At 41.2% G+C, this 21,200-nt stretch overlaps 2 protein-coding genes across 3 annotated transcripts; both read left to right on the top strand.

The window, feature by feature from the left end:
* Positions 1-3,410: 3,410 nt before the first annotated feature.
* Positions 3,411-5,580, top strand: LOC308142022 (sex comb on midleg-like protein 4; the record flags this gene model as incomplete). The annotated part of the gene is made up of 7 exons (XM_080512311.1): positions 3,411-3,644; positions 3,979-4,108; positions 4,250-4,450; positions 4,627-4,788; positions 4,919-5,140; positions 5,211-5,356; positions 5,455-5,580. The coding sequence occupies 7 exons, from the start codon at positions 3,411-3,413 to the stop codon at positions 5,578-5,580; spliced, it is 1,221 nt and encodes a 406-aa protein (XP_080368437.1).
* A 7,972-nt stretch (positions 5,581-13,552) lies between these two features.
* vsnl1b (visinin-like 1b) lies at positions 13,553-16,623 on the top strand (the record flags this gene model as incomplete). Of its 2 annotated transcripts, XM_080513403.1 has the most annotated exons (3): positions 13,553-13,714; positions 14,509-14,724; positions 16,426-16,623. In XM_080513403.1, 3 exons carry the CDS (start codon positions 13,553-13,555, stop codon positions 16,621-16,623), a joined length of 576 nt encoding a protein of 191 aa, XP_080369529.1. The 2 variants fall into 2 exon arrangements, with proteins under 2 accessions (XP_080369529.1, XP_080369530.1); XM_080513404.1 differs by lacking the exon at positions 14,509-14,724.
* Between the last annotated feature and the right edge of the window lie 4,577 nt (positions 16,624-21,200).

Below are 21,200 nucleotides of genomic sequence, written 5' to 3'. Positions count from 1 at the left end.
CCGGGCGAAAGCAAGACGGACGTGAAAAAACACCAATAGAGCGATGAGGAGACGGAATGTTATCTCGCTCTTTGGTCTTCGTCCCGGATGAAACCAAAGAATACAGTCTGTCTCTTTGTTCCTGTGTGCGTGTTGTTAGCGCTACATTGGCGAAATCAGTGACGTAGCTAAGACGGTTTGGATTGACGCAATGGCGTGGCTCTCACTTGGCTCCGTTAACGGTGGAAAAAGAACTGGTTCTTTGGCTGTGCTTATTTAAGAACTGACCCTGGCACGGGCCCTGAGCGAGCTCCTGGTTGTTTTTGGTGGGAAAGCCTTGTCCGTGATTCACAAAGAACATCAGATCAATTATAACAGAGTAGAAACACCTCTATTAGTAACAAAATATAATTTTGCCATTACAGTACAATCCAGGGAAATAGTTTGATCTTTTGAAAAACTGCAGCATGAAGTTAATGAATGATAGATGGTGCAACCTAAATTTGGAAAATACATGCCTGAATTATGAAACATCTGCCAGTGAAGCAGCACCGTCGTTTCTCATGTGGAAACAAGCCCTAACATAGAGAACGTTTTAATTTTAAAATGGAATTATCGCGCTGATCTGTATTTAGTAAGAAAATTTGTGTTTTATTATAATTGTGCCAATAATTTTCATTACACGTATTCACCTTGTCACCTTTCATAAAGCACTCATTGAGTTTGAAATACATCAAGGCCTAATTTAGTTTACCAGTGCTACTTTTTAAGGTCAGTCTTCAAAAATATAATGAAATGTTCATAATATGTAATAAAAAATTGTTGTTGTTTTTTTTTTAATGTAAAACTAACCAAAATCACATTCAATTATATGAATCTCAAAATAGACTACAATTCTTACTGGATGTCTTCAGAAAAACATTTCACAATCCTGTTGTCTCATCATGATCTCCACATTGTACTGCCCTGCAAAAAATATGATTTTATTTGATCAAAAAGGTGACATATTCTGTTATTGTAATTTATTTTTAATGGTTGGTTAGAAATTATAGTTGTTTCATTTGTTTATATTACATCACCAGCAACCAAAAGTAGCATTAAATAATAAATACAGGACGTCTAACTCTCCAGCAGGAAACTAATTATAAATACGGAGGAGCTTTATCAAAAATGTACTTTCAGTCATATTTAACGACAATGTAATGAATCATAACTCCTAATGAGCAGGGTCCCACTCAAACAATGTGACATTAGTTGTATTTGAATACAAATGTTCAGTACTGTGCTGCACACCCTGAATAGCAAACATACACAGTTCAGTGTCACCGATTAGCTTCAAATGAATGTTTTTGGAATGCTGTTGCATTATACGGACAAAAATCTCCACAAATGGACAACAAGCATTCTCTGCACACAAATGATCACCACACAGTCTGCTGTGGCAACCCTGAAAATAAGCAACTAAATCACACCGCAACACAAAAAGCCATGCTGTGCAAGATCATATGTAGTTTTCACTTTAAAAATTGAAAACAAGCAGGTAGCTCTTTAGACGTGATTTGCAACACATCAGTTACAAAAATTAACGGAAATATTAAATATATCACTGTTTATGTCATAATTTAATTTATCTGTGTTGCACTTAGATTAGATCATGTTCTAAAATGAATGTTTTACTTTAATCTCTATTTGTTTCTTTTTAATTTCTTCTCAAAAAAAAAAAAAGGTGGCCCGGCCATCCTCTCTTCCTATCCTTTGAAAACATTACATGTTTACTGGTAATTTTGCTCAATAAAAATTCCAAATTCAGCATTTTTTTCATTGTTTGACAATCCAGAACTTAAATATATTCAGTTTAATGAGCCATGACAATGAAATGCACAATTCATCAAATTTGAGGTAATGAAAACTGCAATTTTACTCAAAACTGACTATTGAAAACCAAATAATTCCATAAGTTTACACATTAATGCAAAAGTGCAGGGCTGAAGAAAAAGATGAAAATACCACTTGTACTTTCTCATTATAAATATTTACAGCAGAAACTCTGTCCTCGCTCTAATTATACCCCCACAGTGCTGTGCTGAGCCGGGAGTCGCAGACAAAACATGGCAGATAACTGTCAGGGTGTTACAGGGCTTACAGGCTTGTTGCCATGACAACAGAGGAGCCCGTCTCCCTCCCTCCCTCTCTCTCTCTCTCTCCCCTCCTCCCTTGCTCCCTCTTTAATGCACACACACACACACACACACACACACACACACACACACACACACACACACACACACACACACATATACTGTATTACAGTGGAATCCGCCTCGCTGTGAGATCCTCGCTCTGCTATTGGAAGCAGGAAAAATAAAGGAAACACAGTACGGAGCATCAGGATACTCCACATCTCCACATCTGTTCTGGATGGTGAGTGCCTGCAGACTATTTCTTTTTGTTTGTTTATATACTGCATCCCTTTCATAAAATATGTAATAAACAGGGCAAAAAGCCATATTAGAAGTGTACAGGTTTCAGTTTGGGGTCTTTTGTTAGTTGTGGCGCTGCTGCACTGAAGAAGATCCTCTTCTCGCTGCTGCTTCTCGCTTCTTTTCTTTCTTTTTGTAGATTAGGGTAGAAGCTGTCATCATAATGGTAATTCATAGCTGGGTAGCCATGGTGAAGTCAATTCCCCCCCCACCCCCTCCTCCCTCCCTCTGCCACTGCTGAATGCATTAGTCTAATGAGATGTCTGCAGCCTGGGTGCTGAGCAGCAGCAGCGGCGGCGGCGGCGGCGGCGGCGGCGGCAGCAGCAGCAGCAGTGTGTTAGCCAAAAAGAGGAACGAGGAAAAAGCCACACACAGCAAGAGCAAGATGGGTTTACCTGCAATGTGAGAGATTTAGGATTATAGTTGCCTTCAGGCTCTTTAGGATTTAAGACAAAAGGGCTTGGTTGGCTCGTGGGCTTTCACAATAGAAGACAGCAGGTAATAGTCACCCCCCCCCCCTCCCTCTTTTGCTCTCTCTCTCTCTCTCTCTCTCTCTCTCTCTCTCTCTCTCTCTCTCTCTCTCTCTCTCTCTCTCTCTCTCTCCCCCCTTCAGGTTTATTGGTGTGTTATCACTGTATGATGGAGATGCTGTTTCCTCCACAGCTCATGCATGGGTTGCCTTTTGTTTTATTTGATTATTACGATGCTCTGCTAAAAGCTGCCCCTCTCGCTGCATTGCACAGCTCAGTATTCTGCAGTGTTTGGATGCTGTACACCTTTGCCAGCCCAGTCTGCCTCCTATGCTAATGCTGCTCTGTGTAGCTCCAGTAATGTGGCTGCTGGGGAGGAAGAGGGGGAGAAGTAGCATTAATGTGCAAGTGAAGTGCCTGATTACGGCGCGTTTCTCTTTCTGAAGCTCTGCTGTTGTGTTTCCTTTGTCTCCAGCTCCAAATGAGTGTACCTGCAGCGACGGCTCAGAAATCAGACAGCAACGGCAACAGTGAGATGCAATCAGCTGCAGTGGCTCCCTCTTTCATCCCCAGCCAGTCTGGGAAGATACCGGGCAGGAAGAGAGGGAGACCTCCGCTCCGCAATGTCGCCAAGATGGATTTTCCCAACCGTTACCCTGAATCGCTCCCTCCGCTCAAAGTGCCAAAGAAAAGGGGGAGAAAGCCGGGCTTCAAGGTCAGCAAGATAGGAGGGGGTGTGTGATGCTTGTGTGTGGGTGCAGTGTGTTTAAAAATGCATGTGTACACAGACAGACAGGCACACAGGCTCCATGCCCTTCAGATTTGTGGGACCCTAGTGTAACACAGCCAGAGAGAGTCTGCAATCTTTACGCCGGAGTTATTTCTTATGAGTAAACAACCAGTTTTAAAAAAAACAAACTAACTTGACTAATCACTATCAAAATATCAAAATACAGAGTTCTAACTGTCTCTGCGAATGTGTTTTTGCGTGTATAGATGTGTAATGGGCCTAAACACAAACAGAAATGCAAAAATGTCTTCCCTTGCAGCTCAAACCCAGAATGGTGATGACCCCGTTAGCTATTTCTCCACCCAGCAGCACCCCTGAACCCGATATGAGCTCCATTCCCCAGGATGCTGCCACCATCCCCCACTCCGCTACACCCCAGGTGCTCACAGGTAAGCTACAAAAAACCCCACCAAAAATCTCCCACGAGGAACTTGAACTGTGTTTTCTGTCTCACCTGGATTGGCGTAAAAACTCAAAAAGCTCACCAAACTTCAACGCAAAAGATGTTCTTTTGTCTTCTCCTGTTCCAGTCTGTATCTACATCAATAAGCAGGCCAACACTGGGCCGAACCTGGACCGGAAGAAGATCCAGCAGCTCCCGGATCACTTCGGACCCGACAGGCCCTCTGTGGTGCTCCAGCAGGCCGTCCAAGGCTGCATCGACAGCGCCTTCCAGCAGAAAACGGTGTTCACGCTCCTCACGCAAGGCTACGGGGGAGAAAAAATTTCAGGTGTTGTACAAAGACCTCGCTCAGGTGTTGTTCTGTTTGCTTAATCACTTATTTACCACCTTACCTGAGGTGGCGCTGAGAAACAATTTGCCATTAGCAAAAAGGTTGAACGACCTGATTTGCAAGCAGCCACATCCGAGCTGTGTTTCAAGTGGTTCCCTGTTTTGCTCCTGCAGCCACATTTGATGGGAAGCAGCATCTCCTGAGCCTCCCCGTGGTGAACAGCATCGACTATGTGCTCCGCTTTCTGAAGAAGCTCTGCCGCAGCTTGCACTGTGAAAACCTCTTCAGTGATCAGCCCATTACCCAGCACAGTGGTGGCTCCTATCAGTCAGATGGTATTTCTAAATTCTGCATCCCGAGTGGAAGTCACAGCACTGATCTTAAGCAGATGCCTGGAGTTCTTGGGGCGGAGGGGGAGTTTTAGTGATGATGGATGTCTCCCTGTTGTTGTTGTTTTTTTTCCAGCTGAGACATCGATGGCTGAGGACTACCACTTAGACCAGTCAGACGGGAAACGCTACTCTGTAGACCCCGGTGATTCGGCCTTCAACTCCATCAGCTCGTCCTACTCTCCAAAGTCGTATGGCTTCCGATCGTCGCAGCAATTCTCCAACGGCTCGGCCTCCATGAACATGTGCAGGCAGTCCTCGACCAGCCCCAACACATTCCCAGAGAGCAACAGGACAGGTGAGACACCGTCACAGGACAGTCATTGTTTGAGACACAAAGTTAAACCCACTTTCTGTTTTCCCTGGAGGCTACAATGGATCTTCAGAGTCCCAAGAGTCAAAGGCTCCGCCCAATAAGGACCCGTCCAGCTGGTCTGTGGAAGACGTGGTGTGGTTCATCAGAGATGCAGATCCACAGGCCCTCGGTCCTCATGCAGATGTCTTTAGGAAACATGTAGGTTTCTGTTCTTCTCATGATGTAGCCTGTGCTTCGTTTAACTGGCTGCAATGAAAGTCATTGATTTTAACACAAACTCTCTCTGCTGTTGTCAGGAAATAGATGGAAACGCTTTGTTGCTCCTAAAGAGCGACATGATCATGAAGTACCTCGGACTGAAGCTTGGGCCGGCCTTGAAGCTTTGCTACCACATCGACAAACTAAAGCAAACTAAGTTCTGAACTCTTCCGAGGACAAATCTCCTGAATCCAACAAAGTATTTTGAGAAGGGTCACGTCTGAGGATCTCGGGTCTGTGAGCCGATGGGAAGAAAGTAACTTCTTGAGGTTTATGGGGTGTGTCACTTCATCACACAAGATATGACTTCCGGACATTAATCTTCTATACTTGTTCAATACTCATTTCATTTATTCTTGCTTGTTAGCAAATTTCCCAGAATGTCATATTCAAATTACATCTATGTTCACCGGACATGAGAAAAATGTTCGATTGATATTATTGCACAATAATCCTGATTTCTTACTTGGATCTTGGTTGAGCTTCTTAATTATTAGGAGCTTCAATTGCCTTGTTTTGTCTTTTTATAGTTTTTTCTAATGGAGAAACAAAGTTTGACATATAGCTGAAATTGTAACTTCAGCAAAATTTACTTAAAACTATTTATATTTGATCAATTCATTTTCTCTGTTTTTTGACAGCTTTTTCAAGTTCCCCTTTATTCACAAGCTCCCCTGATCTATATGCTGTGAGACAAAATTACACTATGAAATGGAACCAAAATAGACAAACATTTCTGTTTAATTGTCCTTAAATTACTGCTCCAGCTTGACACCATAAATCCATATGGGAACAACACCTACTCATTTTGCTGGATTAAAAGTGTCAGTTCTTGCACAGTTTAAGTCTTTTCGCCTGGAAGGTCAACCTTTTACCTGGAGACCTTCCCGCCTTCCTCCTGGCTCATAGACCTGGACTGAGGGTTTGAATCATTTCGGTACAGTTTGCCGAGGATTTACACATTATCATGCAGCAACAGACTGATTTTCATCTCTCTTATCTCTGAGTTACTCGACATTTGGAGGTTATTTTGAACTCAAGCCTTCAGATCCTGGACCATATCCTTCATTCAGTGATACTGCATAATGTAGTCCAATATAAAAAAAAAGACTACACAAGTATATATATATATATATATACACACACACACACATACACACACACACACATATATATGTATATATCTATTTAAAAAATCCATTATCTGACAAAAGAAGTATAACAGAAAACTCTTTATACCGTAAGAAAATAACACTTTGTCAAATATTACTTTACGATCTTGTTTACTCGTGTTTACCAAGCTGAAAACATATCTATACCTGTACTTTAAAAAACAGTGCATTAATTACTACAATGCTTTTTTGATTGAGAGTTTTAGAAAATCATTTTGATACTATTTTTTCACATTACTGAATTATAAAAAAAGTAATGTTCCCATTGATCCTTTTATTATTATGATTTTAATTTTACAAACAGCCTCACACACAACACAACACAACACAACACAACACAACACAACACAACACAACACAACACAACAAAACAAAACATAGGAGTGTGGCTCTCTCGTCTATTTACGATATAAAGAAAACAGAGAGCATTGTGAACGTGATATATTTATGTTTCAATATGCAAAATTGCTCCATAGCCTTTTTATGTATGCTCATTTTTTTTTTTAGATGGAAATGTTTTTTAATCAAGCATCTGTGTTAATACAGAGGAACCACCAGAAACACCTAAATGTCACACTGGAAAAACCCAAACCAATATGTATATGGGTATTTAGTACAATATTACTTTTGTATACCTCTTTTGGTGTACAGTATGTATCCTTTTTTAATCAATTAACCTTTGTAAGTGAATGCTGCTGTTAAGATATTCCATGTAAGCCATGCCTAGTGAGATCAAACCAATGTGTTTTCTTTTGGACATCACTATGAATAAGAGTTTTCGAGGAAGCTGATTGGGATCAGTTCTCTATGCTGGTGCTAAACGTATTTAACCGTTTGCTTTGTGTTTGTGAGATGTAAATGAAATCTTACGTGTATGCTGTACTGTATGTGAGTATTAAATGCAGAAATTGAGTAATCGACGCCACTCCGTGTGAGAAATGGATGTTTTATTTTACCACTTTGTGGGCCGGGTTGTAAAACCATACTAAGCTCTTCCATCCTGAATGGACCCAGTTTTGGATTTGGGTCCGGACGTCTGAGAATTATTTTGGCTGGGAGCCTCGTCTGTTCTTGAATGCACACAGTTTAGCAAAGGTGACCTATATCTGTGTCTCAAAGTGCTGTTCAGGGATCTTTCAGGGTTTCTTGTGGGGCTCTCAGGGGTCCCCATGAATCACAACTGGGCTCACCTCTAAACTGTACATTATCATCACAAGTCCTTCAAGCTTTTACATATTGTATAGCTCTGGTACATTCCCCACCTTCACAGGGAAGCACATCTCAGTGGGTGAGTAAAAATCCATTCTCAGGCTTAGATAAAAGGTTCTAACATGGTCAGGTTTTCAGCGCATAAATTAGCTGCAACCTATTCTCAGTCATTCATATTGTCTATTCATAGAAGACATTTTGACATCGCAGTAAGAAACCCACATGCGTGAATAATGGAATTAATGATGGATGAATTACACTTAGCTGCTTCCGTTTTACAAGGCCTGGTACTTTGCATTCTACTGGTTCACGACTGCAATTCAAGGAGAAAAAATATCTGCAGTGAAAAATAACTGTTCCTCTCCTTTGTGTGTTCTTTTTGTTAGGATAGACACAGACATGCCTAAATTGAGGTATAAGTGAGGCAAAAAATATAAATAAAACAAGATTATTTCTATTTCTATTTCTATTTCTATTTCTATTTCTATTTTAAAGGGTAAATGCACCCCTCCCAGATCTTCAAGTTTGGCACCCTATGGGACAAGGCCATAGTTGCTACTGTGAAGGAACTCTGTTTCTTGGCTTAAAGGACTTGCTGACGTCCGTAAGGCCTTACCAGTTCATTAAAGGAACTATTTCAGTATTTCAGTTTAATGAAAGTATTATCTCAGATAATAAGCAGAATCACACAAAAAAAACAGCCAGGGTGTAATTTCAAAGATAACATTTCTGTAGTGCCTTTATTTCTATTAAAAAAACAAAAAACTCTGAATACGTGAGCAAGTAGAGCTTGTTTAGTATTGCAATAAAAGTTTGCACCACAGACAGGTAGTCTGCAGTCTGTACCACTTGGAAGAGCCAAATCTCTTAAGGCCAGCTAGGACAGGCTGGAGCTGAAGTGACTCAACAAAAGCTGAGGTGAATTAAATTCTACATTGCGCCCTCTTTAATTAGGCCCAGTGGCCTTTTAAGACAAAAAACAAACAGTGGTATCACTTAAATCTTTGCAGATTAGTGATAATCTAACTGCTTATACTTGTGAGCGACTTTGCCTCTCTAAAATGTTCTTTCTGTACCCAATGAGGTTAATGACGGTATAATTTTTTGATGTATGTTGCTGACATTACATTTAAGATCTTTTATAAATGGCATAAATTATATGTACTATATTTGTATATTGTGAATGAAATACAGGTCTATGATGTTAGTGAATTATTGTCTCTTATTCGCATTTTACAGATTTGTTTCATTTGAGACATTTGAACAGATTTTTATTCTCTTTAGTGGTTGCTCGATACTTGTATGTTCAGTTCAGAAGCACAACGCAATCTTAAACTGTCCTGATGTATACAATATACAATATGTTTGCTTGGTGGTAATTTGATGAAAAAGAATGACTATAGGAACATGCATCATGTCGATCAGCTATGAGAACAGACTTTGTCAAAAGCTGTCAACATCAGGTGAACATATCCTGGACATCTATGTCAACGTCAGCTGATTTTGTGCCTTTTTTTTTTGCGCATTACTCCCACTGGTGGTTGAAATTCATCAAAGTACCACACACCATCTGTCAGTATCAAATACCCCGGGGAAGTTAAAGGTTAAAACGTTCACACTCAATGTCTGTGTTGAGAGATTTGTGTGAAAATTGGGACGTGGAATGGTTTCTTTACAGTAGTCTTGTGGACGCTATGAAATTCACAAGAGGACCAAATGGCACCAGAGACTCACATATCTCTTATTTCCCCACATTCTGCAATTGCACAACAGTGTTACTCCAACTAATTTAGATGTCAGTTGTATTTTAGTTTTGAGGGGGTATCGCAGATGATGAACTGAGTTGAACAACTGTCTTTTTCCTCGAGAAATGTGGATACATCCCATGTGATTTGGTTGCATGGAAGCCTTTGGCTCTCAACCTAAATGAGTCTGGACGTTCATTCATGACCTTAGGGACACAGTTGAAGACAGCGACGGGAAAAACCTGAAAGCTCTGGGAATTAAGCTGAGTCAATCTTTGGGGTGAACCTGAAAGCTTCACACTACAGAAATAGAAACATTTAACCCCGATACAAGACTCATTTCAATTCTTGGATCTTTCAGTATATGATCAGATTACTGTTAAAGGGTTAATGAGCCAACATGGAAGTCATCAGTTAAAAACTGAATTGTAATTACTTTTGTTCTGCATTGAAAAAAATGTGTTTTGTTTGACAAATTTAATCTTTCTTTATTATCTGAATTGCCCCATTTTGGAAGGATTTAGTATGTTCCTACCTATATTAAAATTTTTTATGGCCAGTAGATTTTAACATTATAGATGAGTTAGGATGTTCAATGGGGACACATTTGAGACACGCTTGGGATTCAGCAGGAGTCTGTGGGAGTATTACATTGACTAATTGTGTTGGGTAAACCTAAAAGCAAAGTTTTAATGTTCCCCTCAATGCTACTTCTGCAGGAAATATACAATATCTTAAGAAGTCAAATTATCAATTTTAGGGGATTGTGTAGTTACTTAGCTACGTGTGATACATTTACATGAAAAATTCTGACCTGCTTGAGAATAAATATAAATGAAACTTGAAACTTATTTTCGGGAGACGCATTTTAAGACCAAAGCAAGATACAATGGAAACTCTTTAGTTGTGTGAGTAACAGTATGAGATCAACCTGAAAACTAGGGAGAAGGTGACAACAACTTTATTTGAATGTACGCTACCTAAGATATTTATTGATATGGTTGACTCCTCTGTGTTTTGACTTGGGTGATGTTAATGTTTTAGTTTTCCCAGAGTTTTAATTTTGGACTTTATGACTGTTTCATCTTACGTGAACGCCACTGCAAAGAAAATGGCGTAATATACATTTTAAATGGCTCAATTTATAAAAATGCTACAATGATTGAACTATTTTTGCCTCCATATGGTGGAATTTGGCGTGTCAACGCCAGGATCTATCTTCTTAGGGAGAGTAGACTTTGACACTAACTCCAAGTGATTCCTGAAGTTAATTCATGACCTTGGGGATGCGTTTGAAGACACCCTGGGGGATACAGAAGAAAGCTGTAGCCGTTTCCGATGACGCTCAAAGCTTTAAACTACAAAAATAGAACATTTAAATAATTCACATTGTTTCTGCTCTAATTTTTTTTTAAATCTTTTTTTTGGGGGGGAGGGGGTAATATCAAAAGCTGATTTCATAGTTTAGACAATCAAGTGTTGTTATTTGTGACTCCTAATCAACTTATCTGAAGCTTAATGATGACAACGGGGCCAAATCATGTCGCAGGAATTCGAAATAGTTTGTTGTCAAGGATCACAGTCGTGGCGCACATGTTGTCTCCCACCGCACTGTAAAGCACAAAACACGTTTCAACGGTGGATTCTGAGGCTGACCATCCTCATCACGATGAAGGATCCGGTCGTAACGTGACAGGATCTCGCTGAAGCCGAAGCGAGCATCAGAGCATCAGTGAACTTCTGATCAGGCTGTGATGCACACGGGTGACGCCGCGCTCTTGTAGTCGCATAACCGCAGACTGGCGTGGGATCGGTCCCTGCTGCGCCTCATCTGGAATAACGTCGGGGAAATCCACAAATTTCATTAGCGGCTGCAGCTTCTTCTTCTTCTTTTTTTTTTTTTTTTATAAAAACGGAGGCGAGCGGTGTTGAGAATAATCCCTTTTGGGCAAACGCTTCCATTGGAAGGGGGGGTTTTCTGTAGTTTGCAGAAGCCAGAGCAGATTTATTCCGATAGAGAATCATCAGATATAGGCTGTAATAAGGTAAGAAGTGATTGCTTGCACTTGTGATATATATTTTTTATTTTTATTTTTTTGGGGGGGCGAGTGTGGGATTATACATGCAGCAAGCGGTGGATGGATTCTGTTAACATGTCGCGCATTATGTTTGATATTTCCCTTCTGTGTGAATGAATGGAGGGATTGTGGAGAAGAGGGGTTGGCTCACTGGCACCTGCGCATCCCTTAAAATAAAGCCTCTGCGTTTGGTCTGGAAACAAGCAGAAAAACAGAGATAAGGTACAGAGAGATCGTTTGACGAATCAGCAACGTGTCATTGGGATTTATGCAATTAATTGCCGGTTTTTTTTTGTTTGTTTTCTTTTTTGGCGTGCGCCTCTGAATGCGGCTCTGCGGAGGCACGAAGGAAGCTGTCTAGTGTGTGTGTGTGTGTGTGTGTGTGTGTGTGTGTGTGTGTGTGTGTGTGTGTGTGTGTGTGTGTGTGTGTGTGTGTGTGTGTGTGTGTGTGTGTGTGTGTGTGTGTGTGTGTGTGTGTGTGTGTGTGTGTGTGTGAGAGAGAGAGAGATTTCCCACCCCTCAAATAGATGTTTGGTGGTTGCATTTTGACATGTTTGTCATTATGAGCAGGACAGCAGGGTCTGATCGGAAAACACTCTCACTGCGTCGTTTCCATCGGAATGCAGCAGCGTCTCCATGCCTGCGCGCACAGGAGGCGGTTAGCTTTAATAGCATTAACTCACACGTCTCTGTCCAGAGCGTGAAATAAACAGCATCTGTTTGGCCTGTTATTAGCCTTTCGCACATTATATGGCCTGTGCGGTGGATTATGTGGCGGATAATTTGCGCGAAAAACGCCGCAGTTGCGCGATGTCGAGCCGTTTTCTCTATCTCTCTCTCTCTTCCTCTCCTTCGGCTCTGCGCGCCGCAAAACACTTTTGTCATCTTCCTGTAAAAAAAAAAAAAAAAAATGTTTGTCCTCAAGGTCATTCACGGTAGCCTGTTTTGGAGATAATACCCAAGATCAGTTCCTGTAATTGCCACTCATTCTCGCCAGGATGGGCTGTGTGTCGCGCAGAGGACGAACATTGAAAGCTGTGATTTTGGCTGCGGCGCACATTTCAGCTGTTTGTTGTTGGAAGGCCCGTCCAATGCGGTGCTGCTGTCTGTGGAGGAGCTGTCCAGCCTGCTGTCATGCTGCTGCTGCTGCTGCAGAGAGGTGGACCATATGCTGGTCTCAAGTGGTGGACATCCCCACAATGTCCAGTATTCACACATGCAAATCATATTCTGCCTCATCATTTGTTAAATTATGCATTGGGAAATTGGCGCATTCTTGGGCCACCTTATGTCATTTGCCACATCATGAGTCAATAATTAATGAATGTGTTGCTTCTGGCAGGCCGCTCTGGTGTGGTTGCTCAAGTTGCCAATGTAGATAAACTAATCCAGGCAGATTGGTCTGTGGATTTGTCTGCAGCTGTTTGTTTCAAAACACTTTATTGCACACACACACCAAGCAGTTATAAGCAATATATCCCACCAGGTTCGGCTTACAGTAGGCCTGCTCTGTGCTCTTGCACATTGTCCTTACTCAGGTCTGTGAATTCGCTGCAACAGCGTCTCTTTTACTACCACGCACGAGCTTTGTTGTCGTTGTCGGGGTTATAGGACAATGTTTGCAGTGGAAACTTGATAGCAGCGATCGAACATTTGATGAACTGGATCTGCTCTGACAGTGATGATCCAGGTCAGTGCTATACCCGGGCCACGGACTGGCACAAACAGGCTGGGGGGGTTGGGGGGAAACAGAAATAGAACATGAGCACCAGGGAAATATTTGCTGCCATCCAAGGAAAGGAGGGGAAAAACATTTACTCTCTGTACTCATGTTTGAAGTGAAAATAAAAAAATAAAAGAAGAGATTTTCATACGGGCATCGCTCAAGCATGGAGAAATGCATTATTCACGTGTTCTTGCACCACAGGAACCATGGGAAAGCAGAACAGCAAGCTGACTCCTGAGGTGATGGAGGATCTGGTGAAGAACACAGAGTTTAATGAACACGAGCTGAAGCAGTGGTACAAAGGCTTCCTGAAAGACTGCCCCACTGGCAGGCTGAATCTGGAGGAGTTCCAGCAGCTGTATGTCAAGGTTCGTGCGAACCGATTCTTTCCGGTTTCATGCCTCGAGCACAAATTACAGCAAAGTGCAGATTATGTTGAGAAATAACCCGAACAGTCCCACGTAAGCAAGAAAAGAAAAAGAAAACCCACTCATTTTTAAAAGTATGAAAAGCTCATCTAGCTGTCTGTGTGGTTTGGCTTTGTAAGAGAGAAAAGTGAACCAAAAAAGGCAACATGAACAACAAACTGCAGCAATAATCAGCACAGCGGTGCCTGTTTGGAGGAGAAAATATTTTTAATGGCAAAGCTTGAGATACCTGCAGGGAGGTGCAAAGAAACATGGGAGAGCACAGACTATGGGACAGAGAGACAGAAAGTGCAATGCTGACAAGGAAAGAAGCTCCAGCAGTCGAAACTTACAGCAGCAAAATTAAGAAAACACATCCGGTGACCTGAACCAACCTGAACAATAAGCTCAATCCAATAGGGAGGTGTCTGAAGAGAAGCAAGCAGAAGAAATTTACATTGTATTTGAGAGTTTATAGTAAGCCAATAAACAAAAACCAATATGAGAAAAATACATTTACGCTGCTAATTCCTGCAAATAAAGACATATGAAAGAGTTATTGGGACACTAATTAAGTGAGAGAAAAAATATTCCATACGAAGTTTGAATTGTAAGCTCTAAAAAAACCATTTATTTTATTTATCCACTGCTTCTTTTATGTATATTAGTTTGATCAAACCACAGGAACTTTTTGTGGCATAACTCACGCTAAATCTGGTGACAGCAAACTATTCACTGAGCGCATCTCTTTGCAGTTCTTTCCCTACGGAGATGCATCTAAATTTGCACAACACGCCTTCAGGACCTTTGACAAAAACGGGGATGGCACCATCGACTTTCGAGAGTTCATCTGCGCCCTGTCCATCACGTCCCGCGGCAGCTTTGAGCAGAAACTGAACTGGGCTTTCAACATGTATGACCTGGATGGTGACGGCAAAATCACCAGAGTGGAGATGCTGGAGATAATCGAGGTGAGGGATTATCGAGTCATTAAGCCCTCGCTCATCAGGGAACTGTCTCTGTTTTTCCTCTTCTTTTTTTTTTGTTGTTATCGGCCTCCTGCACACCTGCAGTACAGACACAGGCTCACAAAACTGCAGTCGTATTGAATTACACTGTGCTATTTGTAGAAACACAATCAGAATAGTGAATCTGATGTGTCAGTGATATTGGAGCACATCGATGATTCCTGTAGTGATAAAAATGGAGGGTATCAATTCTGCATCAGAGGGTTCCTCTGATGTACTGCCAAAGGGTATTTTTGTTGAGTTTCCAGGCAAAATGGGATATCATGACTTTATCAAAGATACAAACACGTGACAAGTGAGATTTTAAAGAAATGTGCGTGAATCATCCATAACATTATGATAGAGTGGGGTGTTACAGACCTGCAGTTGTCAATACATAACAATTGTAGTCATGGCCTCTGTTATATTAGTGGGAAATATCTGGTGAAGCAATCATATTGTTTTCATTGATAGATTAGGGAAAAAGAGCAAACAGGAGGATTTGACTGACTTTGACAACAGCCAAACCGTGATGGCTCAACAACTTGGTTCGAGCATTTCCTTTACCTCAGTTCCTGTGGGGTGATCCAGGCCTGCAGTTGTCAGTACCTTTAAAAATGGTCGAAGCAGCGAATCAGTGACACGATCAAGGAGGCCATGACTTATTGATTCACGTGGTGCAATCCAATAGACAAATTAATAGAAAAGAGGTCATGTTTGTTAACTGAAAAGTGTCCGGATACACTGTCTGCTGCAGACCAGTCAGGGTGCAAAATACTGGTCTTAATGTTGTGGCCGATCAGTGTCAGCCTGCCGATCAGTGGAGCCTGCATCCTGTTCAGAATGGCAGAGAATTATTCATATTTCATACAAGCTTTCATCTATTGGTACATCAATTTTTGTTGGAATTGAGTACAATTTCTTCACGTTTTTGATTCACCTTCGCTTTGTTATAGTTGTTAAATTACATAATAAAAGGTCGAGGAGTAAAAAAACTAAACAAAAACCCATCAATCTTGAGAGAGAGAGAGCGAGAGAGAGAGAGAGAGAGAGCGAGAGAGAGAGAGACCTATGGCAATTTAACTGTGAAAAAGGTCCAGCTGGCCCTAATTATGGGGTTGGGGTTTTTTTTTCCAGTTATTTGTGAAACAATGAGTTATTTCAACTGTTCATTGAATACCATTTCATTGCCATGTTAAGTTTTCAGGTTTCCTACTAGCAAGCTTTCAATACTCCTCCAGACCTTTGCACATACCTGATAGAAATAGCCTCTTCCATGAAACATGTGAAGTATTTTTTAATCCTAAATGATAAAAATCACATGGTGACATAGTGGTTAGTGTCCTCCAGTTTAATGGCCTCTATAGGTTGGGTTTGCACGTTTTCTCTGCGATTGCGCCACAGTCTCTCAAAATGTATTTGAGGGTAGTTGTTGACTCTTAATTGCTCCTCAGTGTGAAAATGAGCGCGTTTGGATGTCTGTTTCACTCTATCGGCTCCCTGCCTTCACCCATATTCAGCTCCACAAGAAGTTGGGTAAAGCAGTGTAGAAAACGGATTGATGGATATCCCTGAAACGATTTCCATCTCATACGGGGATCCTTACTGAATCGCATAATGAATCACCACCCTGGGTCAATTGCTGGCCTCGTCTCTCACCCACAGGCTATCTACAAAATGGTGGGCACTGTGATCATGATGAAGATGAACGAGGACGGTTTGACACCAGAGCAGAGGGTGGACAAGATCTTCAGCAAAATGGATAAGAACAACGACGACCAGATCTCGTTGGACGAGTTCAAGGAGGCGGCGAAGAGCGACCCGTCCATCGTGCTCCTGTTGCAGTGTGACATGCAGAAGTGAGCCGGCCCTGCTCGCTCCTCTACCCTCCGTCTGTATCCACACACTCTGGACAGCACCACATGTTTTAATGTCTCATTAGGTTCTCTGCCATTTCCACAGGAAAAAAAAAAAAAAAAATCAATGCTTGGACGATTTTTCAATGGACTCGCTTCTTGTGGTTGTATGCATGAGAATGTCAAATGCTGAATAATTTTGAATATAGCTATAAGATATCATACATTTCTATCTCAGAACATGCCAATGTGATTTGTGCACAGTGACCCTCTACATTCTCATTCAACCCCTAGCTTGTATATCAGTGGAGCACTGCATTAAAATTATGTTTCTGCTGTATTTAGGATTCCCCCCAGTGTTCACTGCTGCAACTGCTGTACGCTTTACATGATAGTAACAAAACAATAATTCCTATGATAATTGTAACTGTCTCTACTATCCAGACCTGTTGAGCTCTTGGAGAATAGAGAGGCTCCTGTCTATTCCAGATGTTTTCACATGGTGGAACCAAGAAGAGTAGGTTCTTTGCATGCATATATTATGTGTCAAAAAATATATATATAATCTCTTACCTTTTGCATCTTTAGGTGGTTATAAAAGAGAAACCATCATCCTAAATTCATTTAATATTGTTGCATGGAATGTACAGTATGTGACTCATTATCTCATTAGCTCACCTCCAGTAATGTGGGAGCATGCTTCCCTCCATCTGATACACATTTTTGTGCGACACTTGAGTTTTGGAGAGATAAATTCGGGTTGCGGTGGTGGGTTAAGGTCCAAAGAAGGTTTTTCACCCACACATCATTTTATGTTTCGCTCATTCATGTGACACGCCTTCCCTTATGATTATATTGTACTGCTGCCACTTAATCCAAAGGAAAGGCTAAAACTGCAGTTGTCATCAGGCACAGTACTTACACATTACCCTCCCTCCCCCTCCCCCTCCCCCTCCACAATGATGCAGAATTGGCTTCTTTTTCAAGCGTCTTGTTTGAGTTAGACTTATAAGACTTTGAATAGTACATATCAACATGTTTACAGAAATGAAGAAGCACTGCAAACCGAGTACAAGTGTTGGCTTTTGACTGCTGGGAGTTCACTCTCAAGGCTGGGGACCTTTTGAGGGGGGCTCCACTTCCAAATGCAGCAAAAAGAGTTGGGGATTAAAAAAAAAAAAAAAAAAAAAGCCTCACATATGTTTATTGGAAACACTGCATTCCTTCGTACGAAACTTTTTTGTAAGTAGAAACTTTTTATTAAAAGGTCTCATGGTCTAATTTATGCCGTTTGCAGCAATCATAAAAGATGCAGGACCCTCGCGGGAGAGAGGCGTTTGATAAAACTTTTGAAAGAGAGTTTCAGGACGAGGCGGAAAAAGGTTGTCGTTGTCGGTTGACGTGTTTGCAGAAATTCTGTTTCGAGAGTTTTTCTTCCCCCATTTCTAGGCTATGCAAGCATGGACTGAGTGTCTGCTTGTAGTCCACTTATAGCAATGGAAGTTGCAGAAGCGTTTCATCATTCTGTTGGTAACATGACTGAAACCAACCCCTCATATTATCAGCGTCGCTATTATTTATAGACTTTAGTCCCGCCACCACATCAGATTCTTTGTCTTGTAAATGTTTATATCAACTATGGAAAATCATAATACAAGTGACTGTATTCTTTTATACATGTGGCATGTGTTGCACCCAAAATGAATTCTGGAGTGATTAAAATGATTAAACCATCAACAGGCTTTTTCAAGAGAAACGAGCGAGCGGCTGGAGTTAATGCTTACAAAGAAAAGAGTCTGTGTGTGGATGGGTAAAGGAAATGCATGTTTGTGTGAGTAAACAAACCATCAACATAAACTGCTTTCAAATTTATGGATTGTTGGGATGGATTCTGTTCTTTTGTGACAAACCACCAGTGATGGCTCCACCAGTTTTACAAAGCAACATGGAAGGATGAGATGTCTAACATTTTAACATTCTCTCTCCCTCTCTCTCTCTCTCTCTCTCTCAAAAAAGGGTGAAAAAAGAACTTTTTAAAACAGATGTCTTCTTTCCAAACTCGACTAAGACTTTTTCAACTGGACTCCCACACATAATTTATTAATAAAACTCATATTTGCTACTGGTACAGTTGTGAACATTTACCACAGTACAATATACTTGTTCATATGGTCTTTCATAGTTAGGGATCTGCCGTTGACAACGGTACCTTTTGAAAATACAGAAAATCCCATATTCAAACTAAACTGCATAGAACATGTACATACTGTGCCTCACCCATTCCTCCCTGTAAATCGCATCGTTTTGTAAATCGTTTCTACAAACACAGCGTATCTTTTTACGGTGCACTGGGGAGCCATACCAACCTTGGTTTATGTTCAAGATATTTGAAGATATTGTCCTCTTAGGCAGAACAAATGTGACGCCAGTCACATTATTTGCGTCATGAATACTGATCATCCTGTCGTACATGAAGATTTGGACTGTTTGCAAAGCAGTTCATCTGATAGCTTCTGTAAATTCTAGCAGAAGGAAACAACTTAAATGATTGTATCCCTATTTAGAGGTCTAAATTTGCATCCATTGCAGGGAAAAAAGGCCATCATATATATTGATGGGGCCAGCAGGGACAGACTTAACAGCACTTTCATTCAAAACTGTTGGAATGCTTAAGTCATTTAAGCAATAAACAAGTCTAGGCCCTTTTGAGAACATATTATGGGCTCTGCTGCTGTATTATACGATAAATAAGTACTAAATCAGTGTCTGCAAGTTGTTTGGATCAGCTTTGAGATGATCGTGGCTTGGGGAGCTTTCTGATTGGAATTTGTATGTTTTCCAGTTTTCTCTCGAAATCCACTGACACACACGTCAGGTCAATTTGTAACTCTAATATTTCCCATAAGTGTGAATTGGTGTGTGTGTTTGTGTGTGAACCGTGTGATATACCGGTGTCTGTTCCCTGCTTTTTGCATATATTGCCAATTGGCTGAAGCACCTTCCTTTCCCCCTGCAATCGTAAAGAAAAGAAGAAGACACACTCCCATGTGCTTAAAGTACACTGAGCATTGTCATCTGACTTCGGTTCATCATAAAGGAGCAGACCCCAGAGGTTTCAGTGCTTTACTCAAGGGTCCGCAATCAGAGCGGTAGAAATCTCTTGGGAGTAGATTCAGCAACTTTCATTTACAAATTGACTGAGCGAATCGCTATGCCACCACTGACTAGAGATGTGGCAGCAACTTCATTGCCATTCAGGGCTCACATATACCCAATTTTGATCTTGAGGGGGCCCAGACCACTAAACCAGATCATTAAGACTATAGCATATATAATCTATAAAGAACCACAACTCCAAATATTTCTCTTTGTTATTTGTAATATTTTTTTGTCAAATGTGCCAAAGTTGACATGAAGGCAGTTTTTAATACTGCTTCCTAATGCAAAATACAGGGAGATATGCAGCAGGGGAAATGCAATAAAGCTGACCATGTGTTTATTTAGATTGCCTAAAACCTGCAGTGAGATCTGATATCCTCTGCAACAATACTACTATGTAGGCCAATGTTGGCAAAATCCTGTTTCTTCTCAAAGCACATGACTTCCAACCAAAAACAACATTTAATTTCATGTAACATTTTCATTTGATATTTTTTATAATTGTCACAATTTGCAGAGTTTTACTTCGGGCTGGCATGAACCATCTGACCAGCTGACTATGGTCCATGGAACATTTGTTAGACACCACTGACCTGGAAGTAAAGTAGTGTTGAAGGGGAAACTATATCTGTAAATCAGTTCACCGACATAGCAGGGGAGTAATGGAGTAAAAGAATCCTCAGAATCATTGCATTTGTGTTTCCCAGCTTCAATTATCCCAAAAGAGCAAACAACAAAAAAGCAGAGGGATGTATGGTGATAGAAGCTATAAGGCCTCTCCGGGTGTTCAGGGGCGTGATGAAGATGAACTGCAGGAGGTGCTGACATTCGAACAGCTCCAGGAGGAGATTCAGACATTTTCTCCAACTGTGCAGGAAAAAATTCCCAAGAGAATTTGTTCATTAAAATTAGCATGAGCTCAATTTCTTCAAAAAATGTTTTTTACCTGATTTTATGCAAATTGCATGTCAGCGGGTGTCAAATCTTCATCGTGCACTCAATGTGCAGACGTCAAAGCTGAAAGGTGACTCAGTGATCTCCCACAGGGAAAGCATGAAGCAAACAGTCAACAAGGAGCATTCACCACCAGACACTCTTTCTTTCCTACCAGGAAGCTTTACCTTCATTGTGCCGGAACAGTGAAGGTGGATATAAACTCTACAGACAAAAAATTGATATATCACATTTTTTAAATGCACCTCCTTCTTTCTTTATCTGTCTGCCCGGCTGACTTCTTTTCAACGTAAGGGCCTCTGCATCCTCCCTAGTGAGGCCAGAGGGAAGAAACTGGCATAGCCTAAATTTCTCAGACTTCAGAGCTCAGCACGCACGTGCTGGAAACGAGGGCAGAAGATGGTTTAGTGACGGCCAACAGGCAGATCCGATTAAGGGGGTATACAGGCCTAAAAACAGTCCGCTGCAAAG

This window comes from Blennius ocellaris (assembly GCF_963422515.1).
Source record: "Blennius ocellaris genome assembly, chromosome: 17".
NCBI classification, from domain to species: domain Eukaryota; kingdom Metazoa; phylum Chordata; class Actinopteri; order Blenniiformes; family Blenniidae; genus Blennius; species Blennius ocellaris.
The sequence above is the reverse complement of the archived record's forward strand: the minus strand, read 5'-3'. Positions and strand labels throughout refer to the sequence as shown.